Below are 17,808 nucleotides of genomic sequence, written 5' to 3'. Positions count from 1 at the left end.
CTGGACACAGAACCATCCATATGCAAATAGACATCAGTCTGAGCAAGGGACATGCAAAGCAGGTTCACAGGGCTCCACTGAGTGCTTAGAAGATGATGGCATATGCCTGGGGCTTTTATTCAGTGTTGTATGCAGTGGTTATTATGCAGCAAAAAAGAATGCTAAGCTAGTTCCTAATGCTGCACTTGATCAACTATTTTGGTCCCGATGATTACATAAATGATACTTCACGACTAGGAGAGACACGCAGGTGGCTTCTCACATGTACTTCAAAGGGATCTGACAGTATAGGAACCCTAACCCTAGCACCAAGTGCCCTATCCATAGGAACCCTATCCCTAGGGCGGGAAGCCCTACCCATAGGAACCCTAACCCTAGCGCCAAGTGCTCTACCTGTAGGAACTCTAATCCAGCTCCAAGTGCCCTACCCTTAGGAACCCTAACACTAGGGCTGGAAGCCCTACCCATAGGAACCCTAACCCTAGCTCCAAGTGCCCTACCCATAGGAACCCTAACCCTAGCTCCACGTGCCCTACCCATAGGAACCCTAACCCTAGCGCCAAGTGCTCTACCTGTAGGAACTCTAATCCAGCTCCAAGTGCCCTATCCATAGGAACCCTATCCCTAGGGCGGGAAGCCCTACCCATAGGAACCCTAACCCTAGCGCCAAGTGCTCTACCTGTAGGAACTCTAATCCAGCTCCAAGTGCCCTACCCATAGGAACCCTAACACTAGGGCTGGAAGCCCTACCCATAGGAACCCTAACCCTAGCTCCACGTGCCCTACCCATAGGAACCCTAACCCTAGGGCAGGAAGCCCTACGCATAGGAACCCTAACCCTGGCTCCAAGTGCCCTTCCCATATATGTTTGAGGACAGCCTGACAAAGGATCACATGCAGACAGCCGGAGGATGCCTGGGAGCCTGTCCTACCAGCAAATGAAAGATGCAGAGCTCCTTATACCACTAAGGAGGCAGAGCACACATGAAAAGTTAATATACCGCCAGCTGGTGTAACACTTATAAACAAAAGCAGCAAAGAATCCTGTGGCACCTTATAGACTAAGACATTTTGGAGCATGAGCTTTCGTGGGTGAATACCCACTTCGTCACTGGAGCTAGGGTTAGGATTCCTATGGGGAGGGCTTCCCGCCCTACGGATAGGGTTCCTATGGGTAGGGCACTTGGAGCTGGATTAGAGTTCCTATGGGTAGGGCACGTGGAGCTGGGTTAGGGTTCCTATGGGTAGGGCATCTGACGAAATGGGTATTCATCCACGAAAGCTCATGTTCCAAAACATCTGTTAGTCTATAAGGTGCCATAGGATTCTTTGCCACTTTTACAGACCCAGACTAACACGGCTACCCCTTTGATACTTATAAACAACACTCACCACTCACCTAAAAAGCATGAAAGTGTAGCAATGCAAAATTCATAGCCATGCTAGGCCGTATGCCAGAGAGATCGATAAAATAGACATGGAAAATAAAGGGAGACGGAGTCAAAGTGAACTTCAGCTAGATCCGAGTCTGGGATAGTTTGATGGCCTTTTATTGTACAGTCACCGAAGATTAATTGGTCAGGGGAAGATCATCATGAAGCTAACAGCTGAGGTTGAGTGGAGCAGCCAAATTACTTTCCCATTCCCTTTCTAAACAATTCATGGATTTCCACTTGTTTGGAGGGGACAATTTTGGTCCCATTGGCCAAAGGCAAAGGTAACCTCATATGGCTGAAGGGAGAAAGACAGGGTTAAGTGGAGACTGGGGAAACCTGGCCTAGGCATGGTGTACGATAAGGGGCTTTGGGGGACACCACTATGAACTACAGAAGTGGCCAGCAGTTAGAAGTTGAAGAATCAGAGTGGTCCGCTGTCTCTGGGAAGGGGAGAGACTAGGTAGGAAAAGTTCTGAGTAACCTGAAGATAGGGGAGGGCAAAATAAGTTTCATGTTAGTTAAAATTCCGCAAGTAGCCTCAGTCTGCTGAAGCACGTTTCACAAATGAGCAAAAAAGTGAACTATTTGCTTTCTATCTCTATAAACTTGCACCCCATCCCACAGAACATTAGACAACCATTTGCTTTGCAGCCACACAGGAGTCTGCTCTAATCTCCTGGTCGTCACTGCAAAATATATATATAGATAATATTTAGGAGTTACGTATCTATATTGAAAATTGTGCTCTTAAGGCAGATGTCCCCAAACAGTGGGCCACACCCCCCAGGGGGCAGAGGAACATTCAGGGGAATGCAGCTGAGGCCGGGGCCGGGGCCAGCCACCACAAGGGACAGGGAGGGAGTGCCAGCCCGCTTCACTCCTGGCTCCAGCCACCGGCCTGAGCCACCAGCCTCAGCCTCAGCCTCAGCCCCCCTACTCCTGTCCACATCTGCTCCCCCTGCCCTGAGCCACGGCCCCGCTCCAGGCCCTGGGAGGGGAATGCAGACAGAGGTAAGTGGGGCACAACCCTGAAAGTTTAGGGACCACTGTCTTAAGGACTTGGAGTTAAGGCAGGTAGCCAAGAGGTGACACCTTAGAGGCTGAAAGGATCTTATCTCCCTGTCTGGCCACTAGCATCCAGCTGTATGTCCATTTGCATACTGAGTCAGGTGTGAAGGGAGCGACTGTGAAACCTACAAGAAGAACCAAAAGGCAAGGGAGTGTCCTGTATATGAATAAGAACAAAGTATTGGTCTGGTATATCTTGGAGTGCAAAGAGACACACTGAATCCTTCACAGAGGAGGCAAACTGACAGCGTGCTTGTCTTGTGAAAGGAGGGCCACAGCCATCCTGGCTGTAAAGGACTGGAAGGACATGGGGTGAGCAATACTCTACAGGACACGAGAATATCTTGTTCGTTTAATCTAGGCTCTAGGGTGCGTGTTCTGATTTTATTTGGCATGGAACCGTTAGTTTCTGATACTTCGGCCTGCTACGACCAGAATCTCTGGGCTTTGTTAAATAGACATGTTTATTGTGAAATAAGTAAGTGCTGTGTGTTAAACGTAGCGGTGATCTGAGGTGGGACTGGTAAGCTGCAGTGCCCTGTTTCTTTGGATGCAGCAAATCTGCGAGAGTCCAGTGGACCACGGACTGGATGCTCTAGGGAGCTGCTCAGATGGTTCGAGCGTTGGGATGTGCCTATTGCCAATTTGCAGAGTGACAATGGGGCCTGTGAGGCTTAGGGGGCAGGTTGTGTTGCACGTGGCCAGTGAAGCTGGGGAGCTGACCACGGCAGGCAGAGACAGGGTTTCCTCCTGCTAAGGGCAGGTGGTAGCAAGATGCCTCGCAACCTGGATACCTCTGAAGAGCATCACAGCCTGCTCAGACTTAGAGACCCAACCGTGCAGAGAAAATGAAGATGTTAAGTGCATCTCCAAATGTGCTTATGCCCAATATTTAAACTACACCTTGCATAGGCGAAGAATTAAGTCTTTTAAAAAAAATCCCTGTTAATTACTTAATAGCATTTATTAAAATAGAAAAGGGTTAACTTAATATCTTATTCCTGAAACCAGCTTCCTGCTGTAATGAAAACACTTTCAAGTAGAATTTCCCCACATTTTCATGCTGGAGTCCAGGGGTGATGTTGAGGCATTCTTGGGGCAGAGGACGCTACCCTGCGGCTGGTGCTATCATGACTTTGCATGAGGTCAGGCAAGGCAAGGCATGTTCTTCCTGAAAGAGCCATTTAAACCAAACCCACTGCAGGAGAAGAGTCAGAGAGAAAAGTCAGGGCCTGGGGAAGTAAGTTAGGATGATTGCATCAGCTCTGCCTCATTCCCAGGAAAGCAGCACCAACTGGGCCCTGCTCAGACAAGCAGTCAGAAATTCCATTAATAGATGCCTTTAAAGAGTTAATTCTAAGTACAGCTGATAATTAAGGCTAGATTTAACTCCGCTCATTTTTAACTGCAAGCTGCCCTCTAGTACCAGTCTGCAGACATGAAAGGCTACTTACTGCTGCCCGGAAACAGCATTTCAGCTTTCTAAGAAAGGGGCTGGGCTGCCGTTAGCTTCCCTACCACCAGCACCAGGAAGTCTCAGGCCATGTCTACATCTAAAATTTTGCAGCGCTGGTTGTTACAGCTGTATTAGTACAGCTGTATAGGGCGAGCGCTGCAGAGTGGCCACACTTACAGCAACCAGCGCTGCAAGTGGTGTTAGATGTGGCCACACTGCAGCGCTGTTGGGCGGCTTCAAGGGGGGTTCGGGGAACGCGAGAGCAAACCGGGAAAGGAGACCAGCTTCGCCACGGTTTGCTCTCGCGTTCCCCGAACCACCCTGCAAACCGCAGGGAAGGAGACCTGCTTGCTTGGGGGTTCGGGGAACGAGAGAGCAAACCGGGAAAGGAGACCAGCTTGATTACCAGAGGCTTCCTCAGGTATGCTGGGATACCTGCTTATTCCACGGAGGTCAAGAAAAGCGCTGGTAAGTGTCTATACTTGATTACCAGCGCTGGATCACCAGCGCTGGATCCTCTACACCCGAGACAAAACGGGAGTACGGCCAGCGCTGCAAACAGGGAGTTGCAGCGCTGGTGGTGCCCTGCAGATGTGTACACCTCCTAAGTTGCAGCGCTGTAACTCCCTCACCAGCGCTGCAACTTTCTGATGTAGACAAGCCCTCAGAGCGGAGGTCACCACGTCAACAGTGGGGTGCCATTTCCTGTCCTAGAGAAGTATTTTAAATATGCACAGAATGTTATCACTGAACCCAACGTAAAAAGAAGCCCCTAAGTCGGCCACAGCAACTGAGCGGACACAAAAATCCCACACTCCTGCCAAGCCCAAGTGCATGAGAGAGGCTCCAAAGAGCCATGAGATTTAAATAACAAACTCAGTTTATTTGTTACGGTTGGGGTTTTGAGCCTTCAGGCTTCATATTTTCAAGCTCTTCTCCACAGTCACCAAAGCCAAAGAGACTTCTTAATGAGAGCAGAGATTCTCATGTAGGTGCCCGACTCTAGGAGCTGAGGATCTATGGAGAAAAAGCCACCCAACGCCACAGGACTTATAAGATCATGAAAAGTGGCACACTAATGGGCTTCTGCAGCTTCCACTCTCATTCGTCACCTTGGTGTCACAAGCCCATCCTGAAGCAGGAGTGTTATTCACAGCTTTATAAGGAACTGGAATAGCCCCTTCCTCTCTTGTTACCTATTCCTACAAACATATTCAAAAACTGAACAACACTAGGAAGTTTTTCAGGTAAGGCACAGAACATGTCCTTTCTTGGAATAATGAGGCCACAGGTCCAGGACATCGGATCTCTGCTCTAAGCCAGGCTTGGAGGCAGACCAAGCCTGGTAATCAGGCAGGGAAGGTGTGGCTCTGCCTGAGACACACCCATTGCCTAGGAAATCTCTAGCCACTCTAGATCAGCTCTGCTCCCATACCCAGACTCCCCTCACGCGCTGATCCTTGAGATCACAGTGGGTTGCTCTCAGCTTTGGCCAGTTTATGCTGTTCTCGCTCTTGTTTGGAGCAGATCCCTTGTACAGTCCTTGACCCTGTGTGAGCACCTGTCACAAACAGATAGCTAAGGGTTAACGTCTCTTTCACCTGGAAAGAAGTAATCTGAAACACCTGACCAGAGGACCAATCAGGAAACCAGACTTTTTCAGGTCTGGGTGGAGGGAAGTTTGTGTCTGAGTTCTTTGTCTTCTGCCTGTACTCTCTCGGCTATGAGAAGTAATTTTTTCTGTCTCCTGCCTTTCTAATCTTCTGTTTCCCAGTTGTAAGTACAAAAGATCAGATAGTGATTTATATGGTTTTTTTTTGTATTTACATGTGTGTAGTTGCTGGAGTGTTTTGAATTGTATTCTTTTTGAATAAGGCTGTTTATTCATATTTCTTTTAAGAAATTGACCTTGTATTTGTCACCTTAATACAGAGAGACCATTTTTATGTATTTTTCCTTTCTTTTTACATAAAGCTTTCTTTTTAAAACCTGTTGGAGTTTTTCTTTAGTGGGGAACTCCAGGAAATTGAGTCTGTGCTCACCAGGGAACTGGTGGGAGGAAGAAGTCAGGGGGAAATCTGTGTGTGTTAGATTTACTAGCCTGACTTTGCATTCCCTCTGGGTGAGGGGGGAAGAGAGATTAGCTCTCGGTACTTCTGTTTTCCAAGGCTGGAAACGGGGAGGGTGGAATCCCTCTGTTTAGATTCACGGAGCTTGCTTCTGTGTATCTCTCCAGGAACACCTGGAGGGGGGAAGGGAAAAGGTTTATTTCCCTTTGTTGTGAGACTCAAGGGATTTGGGTCTTGGGGTCCCCAGGGAAGGTTTGGGGGGACCAGAGTGCCCCAAAACACTCTAATTTTTTGGGTGGTGGCAGCTTTACCAGGTCCAAGCTGGTAACTAAGCTTGGAGGTTTTTCATGCTAACCCCCATATTTTGGATGCTAAGGTCCAAATCTGGGACTAGGTTATGACATGGGGTGCAGTGGTGAGATAGATAGAATCCAGAAGCCAGTAGGAATATTATATTTTTCTTTTCTCTGCTAGGGGCTTTTAAGCAGAGAGAAACAGTTTGGTTTTAAAAAGGAACCAGAGAATTTTTTTTTCTCTGCTCTCTCTTGCAGTTTCTGGCTTGCATATTAAGCAAGCAACCATTAAGTAACTATTACGGGTCTTTTGTCACACAATAGCACTCCCATTAGGAGTCAAATACCAGCACTATACACATGCAAATAAAGTGGTTTTTCTGGTTTACTTTACATTGAAAAGATTAGCTAGAGAAAGACAGGGAAAAAGGCACTGTTGCTAGGCAGACCCCAGGAGGCAACAGAGCCTGCAGTTCAGACAAACACCAGAGGGCACCCCAACACAAGGAAACAAGAACCATGCCTTCCAATACAAAAATGGAGGCTGAAGAACTAATCAAAGAAGCTGAACACAGGCGACAACTGGAAAAAAGACAAAAAGAGGTGGAGCTGAAAGAAAAGGAAGAAAGCATCAAACTGGCAGCCTACAGAAGAGAACAAGCAGCCAAAGAGGCAGCCCACAAAAGAAAACTAGAAGAAGAAGAGGTGGCCCACCGAAGGAAACAAGAAGAAGAAGAGGCGGCCCACCACCGAGACATGGAAAAACAACAAAAAGAGATGGAACTCCAGAGGGAAACCCACCGACAGGCCATGGAATTAGAAAAGGCTAAGCAACAGGCTCCAGCCTATCCTAACAACCCTTCGCCAATTATGGTTCCACATCCCAGGAAATTTCCCACCTACAAGGCAGGTGATGACACCGAGGCCTTCTTGGAAAATTTTGAAAGAGCCTGTCTTGGGTACAGCATCCCTGAAAATCAGTACATGGTAGAATTGAGGCCACAGCTCAGTGGACCTTTAACAGAGGTGGCAGCTGAAATGCCTAAGGAGAACATGAACGACTATAAACTTTTTCAAACCAAGGCCAGATACAGAATGGGGATAACCCCGGATCATGCCCGTCGGCGTTTCAGAACCCAAAAGTGGAAACCAGATGTGTCATTTCCCAAACACGCCTACTACGTTGGGAAAAATTGAGGTCTGGATATCAGGACACAATGTTAAATCCTTGGAAGAACTGCACCTCCTCATACAAATGGAGCAGTTCTTGGATGGTGTTCCTGAGGACATAATACGGTACATACAAGATGGAAAACCCAAAAATCTCACCGAGGCGGGGGAGATTGGAGCCAGATGGATGGAAGTGGCAGAAAGCAAGAAAGCTACTATCAAGGGGAACGAATACCCCAGGGGGCACACCGACCATAAACCCTACAACCGAGGACAGCCAAAGACCCCACATACAACCCAAGTAAAGCCCCAGACGCCCTATTCTTCCACCTCACCAGTCTCCAGTAACTCACCTCGACCCAGTGACCCATCAGATAGAAGATGCTTTAAGTGTAATGAACTGGGACATATCAAGGCCAACTGTCCAAAGAACGCCATCCGAGTGCAGTTCATTACACCACCATCACCCAAAAGATCCCCCGCCCGGCCCAGATGCCTCTCAAATACCCTTGGAGCGGAGGGAAAATTTGAGAGTGGGCGGAAAGAAGGTTACTGCGTGGAGAGACACAGGGGCACAAGTGTCAGCTATCCACCAATCCTTCGTAGACCCCAAATTCATCAACCCAAAGGCCAAAGTGACAATTTACCCCTTCATGTCACAAGCTGTAGACTTGCCTACAGCTGAACTGCCTGTCCAGTACAAAGGCTGGTCAGGAATGTGGACTTTTGCAGTCTATGACAATTATCCTATCCCCATGCTACTGGGGGAAGACTTGGCCAACCAGGTGAAGCGGGCCAAGAGAGTGGGAATGGTTACACGTAGCCAAACCAGGCAAGCTTCCAGACCCATTCCTGTTCCTGAGCCGTCCACAGACGCCCCGTCTGTGTTACCAGAGACCCAGACAGAGGTAGTGGACCCGGATTCCATGCCAACCACTGAAACAGCCACAGCGCCTCCAGTCCCAGGCCTGGAACTGGAACAGCAACCAGCACCAGCAATTGCAACCACATCTTCAAACTCAACGCCAGAGGGTGCCAGCGAGCCAAAACTGGCAGAAGCAACAGACAGCCATACCCAAAAGTCTCAGCCAGAGCCTGAAATACCCTCAGGTGCACCAGCGGTTCACCAGCAATGGAAACAACCCCATCACCTACATCACTTCCAGAGGGACCAAGCCCAAGTCCACAGTCTGAGGAAGAACTGGTGACTCCAGCCTCAAGGGAACAGTTCCAGACTGAGCAGGAAGCAGATGACAGCCTTCAGAAAGCTTGGGCAGCGGCACGGAGCACCCCACCGCCTCTCAGCTCTTCTAATCGATCCCGGTTTGTTATAGACCAAGGACTTTTATACAAGGAGATTCTTTTTGGTGGACACCGGGAAGAATGGCAGCCGCAAAAACAGTTGGTGGTTCCAACTAAGTACTAGGGGAAGCGCTTAAGCTTAGCCCATGATCATCCCAGTGGCCATGCTGGGGTGAACAGAACCAAGGACCGGTTGGGGAAGTCTTTCCACTGGGAGGGGATGGGCAAGGACGTTGCCAAGTATGTCCGGTCTTGTAAGGTATGCCAAAGAGTGGGAAAACCCCAAGACCAGGTCAAGGCCCCTCTCCAGCCACTCCCCATAATTAAGGTCCCATTTCAGCGAGTAGCTGTGGATATTCTGGGTCCTTTCCCAAAAAAAGACGCCCAGAGGAAAGCAGTACGTACTGACTTTCGTGGACTTTGCTACCCGATGCCCGGAAGCAGTAGCTCTAGGCAACGCCAGGGCTAACACTGTGTGCCTGGCCCTAACAGACATTTTAGCCAGGGTAGGTTGGCCCTCCGACATCCTTACAGATTCAGGATCTAATTTCCTGGCAGGGACCATGCAAAAAAACTGTGGGAAACTCATGGGGTGAACCACTTGGTTGCCAACCCGTACCACCATCAAACCAATGGCCTGGTGGAAAGGTTTAATGGAACTTTGGGGGCCATGATATGTAAATTTGTCAACAAACACTCCAATAATTGGGACCTAGTGTTGCAGCAGTTGCTGTTTGCCTACAGGGCTGTACCACATCCCAGTTTAGGGTTTTCACCGTTTGAACTTGTGTATGGTCACGAGGTTAAGGGGCCATTACAGTTGGTGAAGCAGCAATGGGAGGAGTTTACGCCTTCTCCAGAAACTAACATTCTGGACTTTGTAAGCAACCTACAAAGCACCCTCCGACACTCCTTAGCCCTTGCTAAAGAGAACCTAAAGGATGCTCAGGAAGAGCAAAAAGCCTGGTATGACAGACATGCCAGAGAACGTTCCTTCAAGGTAGGAGACCAGGTTATGGTCTTGAAGGCGCAACAGGCCCATAAGATGGAAGCATCATGGGAAGGGCCATTCACGGTCCAAGAGCGCCTGGGAACTGTGAACTACCTCATAGCATTTCCCAATTCCTCACTAAAGCCCAGAGTGTACCATGTTAATTCTCTCAAGCCTTTCTATTCCAGAGACTTACAGGTTTGTCAGTTTACAGTCCAGGGAGATGATGCCGAGTGGCCTGACGGTGTATACTATGAAGGGAAGAAAGACGGTGGCGTGGAAGAGGTGAACCTCTCAACCACTCTGGAACGTCTGCAGTGGCGACAAATCAAGGAGCTGTGCAGTAGCTTCGCCCCATTGTTCTCAGCCACCCCAGGACGGACTGAACGGGCATACCACTCCATTGACACAGGTAATGCTAACCCCATCCTGCAGGCTGGCACTCTGGGGTTAAATGTCCTTCATGGACCACTGAGTGGGAACCTGACTTTAATCTGCTCTGACTCATTCACTGTCTGAAGGACCCAAGAATCCTCCTGGGGGAACAGCTGAGAGGATAAGTTGAAGCTCACTAGCTGTCTCATGCGAGCACGTCACCCAGAAGATCACTGATCCCAGAAGATAGAAGATCTGCATAGGAACTTCCCTGGGGAGGCTGACTACTCCGGTAAGATCTCAGGTTTCTCTCATTTTTCCTACAATAAGAAATTGTCCTCTCCAAGTTTCTATCTCCACTCAAGGGGAATCCACTGAGACTTAACTGATTCGTTCACAAAGCCACGGCTCTGCACCCATCTGTCTGTGGGATACTGTCTACAGCAGGGTGGAGGCTCTGATCAGGAGGTCACCCAGGTAGGCATGACCTTTTACATACTTCCATCAACACTCAAGTGGCTGTGGCTAAACAGCAGGAGGACCATACTGGCAGCAATGTGCTCTGAAAGCAAAGTACCCATGAGACAGTCAAACTGGGATCTAGAAATAAGCAGCCTTCAAGTCTACTGATGTCATGCAGTTCCCATCACTGATGGCTCCCAGCGTGGACTTTAAGGTCTCCATCTTGAATTCAGATTTCTCCATGGAACTGTTGAGATACTTGGGGTCGATAGCTGCTCTGTAGCCTTCTGACTTTTTTTTGGACTAGGAACAATATGGAGTAAAGGCTTAGTTTCCTCTGTAAAGGAGAGACAGGTTCTTTTGCTCCCCTCTGTAGGAGATCTAGGGAAGCTCTCAGCATGCACAGCAACTCTTCTTCCTCAGGGAGATGCCCTCTGACAGTGTGATTTTTAATATGCTGAGACACATCGACCCATGATAGCACTGCTTGTGAAAGCCTGGGGTGGCACTTGGGGTGCCAGACGACAGTTCTTATTTTGTCCATTTATTTTTGTTGGCCTGATGCCCCCCCAATAGTTTCCATGCCCAGAGGAGGATGAAACAATGCCTACCTGGGCGTGGTTGCATGTGAAGGGCCCGCATAGTGAGAAGGCCACTGTTTCAGGTGGAAGTCTCCGAGTTAGAGACACGGAGTCTCCTACTACCAGGCCAAAGAGCCACACTTATTTAATTTTGGCTGGTGCACACTGAGTAACCTTCTGGGCTTAGAGAATGGGGACTGTGAGGAGGAGAAGTGTGTGTGTGCGGGGGGAAATGGACCAAGATACCCCTTACTGCCTTGCTGGTTTTACCTCATCTGGGCTGCTGTCCCTCTCCTCACTCCATAGCCATCTGCTGGGGGAGGAGATGGAAAGGGTGGCAAGGCACGACGACCTGCAGCAGACGCTTAGAGCAATAACTGGACATTCAGGCCTAGTGCCCGCAGTAGCAGCTGGCTAGGACAGCCCAAAAGTTAGGGCATGGTGGAGCAGCTGAGGGTGACAACTTGATCCCATCCCATTCATTTGGATGGACCAGGAAATCCCCATCCCAGTATTGCACCCTGCCAGGATGCAGGAGAAGAGACACACCGCTACAGCTTGTGACAGGCAGCTGCAGACGTGTAGTTTATAAGACTCAGTACATTTGTTTTAAAAGTATTTGGAGTGCTGGCCTTCCTTCCTGAGCAAGGAGGATTCCTGCTGTGCGGCTGTGTATGAAAGCACCCCTGAGGAATTCTCTCTGCTTAAGCCTGGTCTTTTCTGCTCTGATTTGCCAGGATGCACTGAGGGTGAGCAGGGGGAATCAAGCGCAGAGGCATATCTGCCCTGTTGCACTCTGTAGATTTACACAGCTTGAGGGAAACAGGTTTCGCTTTGTGCCTTAGAGTTACTCCTTGATGAATCCCCCGAATCAGACTCTTCTGAATTGGATGGGGACCAGGGCTCTCTTCCCTTAGTGTTCTATGTTGGGGTGACTAGAAGGGTGTGAATGTCTGAGACACTTCTGGATGTGGCTTGTACACAGGCTGACCCAGCCCCAGTGGCACCAGGTTCCAAGGGAGCCCTTGGTTTGAAGGCTGCAGTGGATATGAAGTGGGCTGACACTGCTGGCAGGGAAGGCGGCTGCAGGGCTTAGGCAGCCAACAAGGGCTGCACTGCAAGGCTCAGCGGGGGAAAATGAGCAGGGAACCAGGTGCTGAGCACAGGCTGCACAATGGAGAGGTTTGGCCCCAGGGCCCCTTATCAGGGTCTTCTCACACTGAATTCCTGTAGGAGCGTCTGACCCTTTGGTACTGGGCCTCAGCCTACACTTGGCCTGCACAGACCTGGAGGCAGGGGAAGAGGAGGGAACTGGTGCCAGGCCTGGGGAACTTTTGCTGTTGAAGTGCTGCCTCTGCTTTCTGGGAGCTCTTCTACTCGGGCCAGGAGGTTGCAGAAAATACTGCCCTGGCCTGAGCACTGAAAGGAGCTGGAGTCTCTGCAGAACAGGCACAGGTCTCCAGGCAGTCAGCCTGCCGGGGCTGTGCAGGAGACAGTACCTGGCTCTCTCTCTCTCAGCCTTCCCCACCATCCTGCACTGCATGTGGATGAGCATAGGGCAGGGACAGCCCAATGAGGGAGAGGAGAAAGGGAGAAATCCCTCCTTTGGCTGATAAAATCTCCAAACTGTCAGGATCTGCTGCCTTTAAGCGTCTTCATCTTTAAGTTTGCTCTGCAGCAAGGGAGAAGGGGGAAAAACAGCTCTGCCTGCCTACAGCTGAAGAGGCGGCCAAAAGCTGGTGGTCTCTCAGAGGTGGAGCCATATCTCCCTTGCCCGATCGACCCATGTGGTCCGCCTCCAAGGCTGTGCAGAGCAAAAGACTTCAATGCCATGGAATTGTGGACCTCATAACAAGACGTGATCACAACAGCCAAAAAGAATCATTGTACCTCCTTCCATTGTTCCATTTGAAGATGGTAATTCTCTGCATAAAAATCTGACACAAAGGAGAGAGTCGACCGAGAGAACATTTCAGTGAGACAGTTCTGTTGCCATTGGACAAGTCACCTAGTTACAGGCAGCAGTTACTTTCAAAGTATTGACTTGATCCAACTTTCAAAGTAAAAACAGCTGACGTTTTGAAATAGTGGAAAAAAGTTATCATTGTTAAGTCTGTCTGGCCGACGGAGGTCCGAGAAGTCACCAGCTCATAAGACAGACTCATAGAATCTCAGGGCTGGAAGGGACCTCAGGAGGTTCTAGTCCAACCCCCTGCTCAAAGCAGGACCAATCCCCAACACCGCTGAATGCACGTAGTTCTGGTGCACTGGTTTTATTAAGGTAAGAGTTTGGTGGCAGGTGCCGTTTTCTGTTTGAAATGACTGGACTTGGTATTGACAGGAATTAATACCGACTTCCCAAAAGAACCCTTAGATTAGAAGAACAGAATTACAGCTCATTTGGCTCTCACACTATTCTCGGAGAGGAGCAGAGGACGATGCCTGGGTAGGTCTGAGGATATATGTGCACAAGAGGAACACTCACCATGTACATACCCAGTGACATGGGCAGAGGACAAAAACATACTCTGATACCTCCTTACCATGTATTCAATACTCAAAGTATACTCACCTGCAAAAAAGCGAGCACACCTGTCCAACTTTTTGAATTTTAACATTTGAAAGACATGCCCGGTTCATTAAATGTGTAATCTGATTTCACTCAGTTTAATAAAATCAAGGAAAACCGTATGTCCTGGGTAGTCAGTGATCCCATATTACAGGGTGAGTAATACCTTTTACATGGAGAGATCTGATTACATTACTGTCTGTTTCTCTAAACAAACACTCCCTGTTGTAATGATTGTTGTCTCCCATGTCTACATGGCAAAGGGTTGTAAACTTGTGAGAACCTACTAAATAAATCAACAGTGTAAATGATGGCTGGGCTCACAGGCATGAAGTAACCCAATCACTTCAGCTTTTGGGACAGTTCATCAGCGGCCAAGAGACGTGGCAGGAATATCTGGAGGTGAAGGAGTAGGAGAACTGAAGGGTGCCAACGGGAGGATGAAGTCAGATTCTGTGATGCTGTCTCCTAAACAGATTAACCTGCTCTCAGCCAACATTAGTAAGAGGGGTGGAGTGGCTGTGGCCCAGGCTTTTCCCAGAGGGCCACGGCTGACAGAGCAAGGCCACTGCACCCTGGAGCTCTCAGTATCCCTGTGTCACGGGTGATGGGCCAATCCTGAGGCCCCGAGCAACTGCCACACTTGGGAGCTGGAGGTGCTCAGCACCACAGGACTTGGCAATGGATGCATCGCCCACAGCTGCACAGGCTCTTCCCACCTGTTCCCCATGTAGTGGTGGGCAAAGCCCCCCTCCCCAGAGACAGGGATTCTTCCCTCCCAGGAAGCCTTCCTGTACCCTTCTGACCCGCCACAGAGCCCTTTCCGCTGCCGCAGTGGCCCCATTGCTCGGGATGCCATCTAGGCTGGGGTTAGCTGACATTAGCTTTCCAGAAAGGTCAGGATGATCCAGCTGTGTTGGACTAGCAAGAGCCAGAAAGTGGGAAGGGGCTGTAGGAGCAGGAGGAGAAAACGGCGCTGCAGTCACCATGGAAACCATCCTTCACTACTGCTGCAAGCAAGCGCTAAGTGGCACTCTTACCTTCTGGGCTGGGACCGGCACTCTTCTTCCCCGCTGTCTGCCTCCTGCATGCACAGGGGAGAAAAAACAAACAGGCCCAGTTAAAATACAAACTCATTCATAAAACTTCAGACTATAGCACTTCACTAGCTTGGATGGTGTCTGTGGGCGGGGTGGAGGGGGAAGTGTCTTTTTTATTACCCCTGTACACCTCTCTTCCTGCTGCTGCATAGGCACCTACTTCCTGAAAGCCTTTAAATAAACACATGGGAATCATTTTGCATATGCAGAATTTAACATGCTGCTGCATGGCCTTTCGGCAACCTCTGCCAAGCAAAGAGCACCAACAGTCAAGCACTTACGTTGCTCCTGGGGGAAAAATCCCAGTGTCTGACAGTGAGAAGCTCAGAATCAAAAAAGTGAACCCAAAATGGGGCTGGGTAAGTGCAGACGAACTAGAAAGTAGAAATTTGACACGGTACACTGCTTCTGATGCAAAATGAATAGGCATAATTTCTAACATGCTGTGGAATTTTACTAGGATTTTCTATTTGAGCCTGAAGCGATAGTTCAGCAGAGAAATCTCAAGGTGATTAATTCCACTTCATAGCAGATTAAAATGGACATTTGCAGGCAGGACTGGGGGAGGGGCGTAGAATTTGCTTTATCAGTGAAAATAATAAAATAAAGTATGGTCAATGTAGTTCCGTGTTGGCTGGAAAGCATTTTAAAGCACAAGCAACGTTCAAAGTTGGCACAAAAAGGTCTTCAAGGAAACCAAAGCTCAGCACCTGGTAACAGGCGATACAGGCAATGCTACTCTTTCAAGTTTTCACCCAGGTCACTTGGGGGCTTTCGGCTGTGATTTTATTGAATCATAGAAGCATAAGACTGGAAGGGACTTCAATACGTCATCTAGTCCAGTCCCCTGCACTCAAGGCAGGACTACGTAATAACTAGACCATCCCTGACGTGGGTTTGTCTGACCTGTTCTTAAAAACCTCCAGTGACAGAGATTCCACAACCTCCCTAGGCAATTTTTTCCAGGGCTTATCCACCCTGAGAGTTTTTCCTCATGTCCAACCTAAACCACTCTTGCTGCAATTTAAGCCCATTGCTTCTTGTCCTGTCCTCAGAGGTTAAGGAGAACAATTTTTCAGTGTCAGATTCCAAGCAGGGTCACACCTTCCATTATTTGGGAGGGAGACCTCCAAAGAGCACACAGGTGCTATAGGTAGTGGTGTTGGCAATTCAATATGTGGCACCTCTTTCTTTTAAGCCAGCACGACTGCAGTGCAGCGCTAAGGGGTGTTTTTGCCATCTTTCAGGCAAGAGGTAAAACCCGAGGTCCTCCAGGCACCGAAGATCCCACAGCTTTTTTCTCCAGAGCATTAGAGGATATACTGATCAAACCCCAGTGCAGACATTTACTTCATTCCACCGTGGATTTTTAATTAGATCCCAGATTCTTCCTCACTGTTAGACTGGTGTATAGTGTTACAGTCAACTGTCATAACAGCTGTTCCATTCCACCCGGTGGAGGAAGGGGTATCTAGCACTTTTAAAAAGAGCATCCACAGAGGAGCTTATGTGGTGGGAAGAAGGCTATCAGCAGGAAGGGACCACCTTTTGCACAGCTGGATGGAACAATCAGAAAGTGCCCATTATATTTCTATAAAGTGCACACACGAGGCTTTCCCCTACAGCATTGCATGACACCTAGATACCTTTGTTAGAACATTGGAGCCATTCTATCACCACAATTCCGAGTGACGGCACCTGCCGCACGTGGGGAGTAGATCTGAATCCCAGACTCTGTATGCTGCTTGCCAGTGAACTCTACACAAAGACAGAGGCTTTGCCAGCTACAGAACAATTCTAGTTTTCCTTCTACATCTTTCATCCACTACAGCTGCTTTGAAAACGCTCTTGCACCCATCCCTACCAACCCATTCAGCTGCCACCTACAAGGGGTACAGGTGGAGACAGAATAGTTGGCTAGTACCTACCATGAGGTAGCAGAAGGGTAAGAAATAAGATTGTGGATTGTTCTGCTGATCCTATCCAGACCCAATCAGCCGTTATGTCTGCTGACCCCCCGCCCACCCCCCTTCCAGCCCCACCAGAGGGTAAGTGCAGACCTGCTGCTCGGGGGCAGGAGAGCAAGTGGAGCAGTGGGCGAGGGAGGAGTTCTGAAACAGCCAGCAGCACTTGCAGAATTTGCAAAAAAAAATAAAAATAAAAATTCAGACCTGCAATTCCTAAGTCACAGGCTCCAAAAAAAGGGCGGAATGGAAATGTCACTTCAGCACCAGGGAATTGTATAACCAGATTTGGTTTCCTGTAACGTCACAGAACGAGAGGCACAGATCAAGAAAGCCGTTAGTGCAGCATTACTTGGGTCATGTTAGTTATTACGTGCAAAGCTCAAGACCTTTCTTTATACAAAATGCAAAATACAGACGCAGAACGGCCAGCAGAAATACTTGCATCTCTGCTATCTGAGACTCTGCTCCTGAGAGGTGCTCGCTAGCAGAGTTCCAGGAACAGCACAGGTGTTCAGCACCTCTCAGGCTCAGACCCAGTTAATGCCTAGTAAACGAGGAGACAAACAGCAAAACAGACACCTGCAGCCACAAATCGGAGCTAAAACTGCAGGCTACAAATGCTGAGGGGAAACCAGCAGGTATACCTTCCACAGCCATGCCATTCCAGCAGTGTGAGACAGGCACGCCAGCACCCGCTCCTAACTGAAAACCCCAACACACTCCATCGTTAGGAGAGAACGTGATGTAAATGTTAACATCATCAAACAGGTACAACTGCGCAAGGAGAGAATTGGCCGAGCAGCTTTCCAAACCCTCCCTCCTGCAATGAGGCACTGCAATGTTCCCAGCCGCAGTCAGGGAATGGCTCAAGGCGGCAGGATGCTGCAAGCCATAGGCCATGTGCCAGCAGGAGTCTGAAGCTGGCTGCCATTATGCAGGCATCCATGGGGATGGCACAGGCTCGGATTC

At 49.1% G+C, this 17,808-nt stretch overlaps 1 protein-coding gene across 3 annotated transcripts in view; it reads right to left on the bottom strand.

Moving 5' to 3' along the window:
* Positions 1-17,808, bottom strand: part of SSH2 (slingshot protein phosphatase 2) — a 146,668-nt gene that overhangs the window by 81,623 nt on the left and 47,237 nt on the right. For all 3 annotated transcript variants that reach the window (XM_050929627.1, XM_050929628.1, XM_050929630.1), the window contains one exon: positions 14,813-14,856. In XM_050929627.1, the coding sequence (XP_050785584.1) occupies positions 14,813-14,856 (44 nt within the window). Of the gene's footprint in view, positions 1-14,812; positions 14,857-17,808 lie in introns of those variants that run through there.

Source organism: Gopherus flavomarginatus, chromosome 19 (genome assembly GCF_025201925.1).
Source record: "Gopherus flavomarginatus isolate rGopFla2 chromosome 19, rGopFla2.mat.asm, whole genome shotgun sequence".
Classification (NCBI taxonomy): domain Eukaryota; kingdom Metazoa; phylum Chordata; order Testudines; family Testudinidae; genus Gopherus; species Gopherus flavomarginatus.
This window is presented reverse-complemented; position numbering and strand designations above follow the sequence as displayed.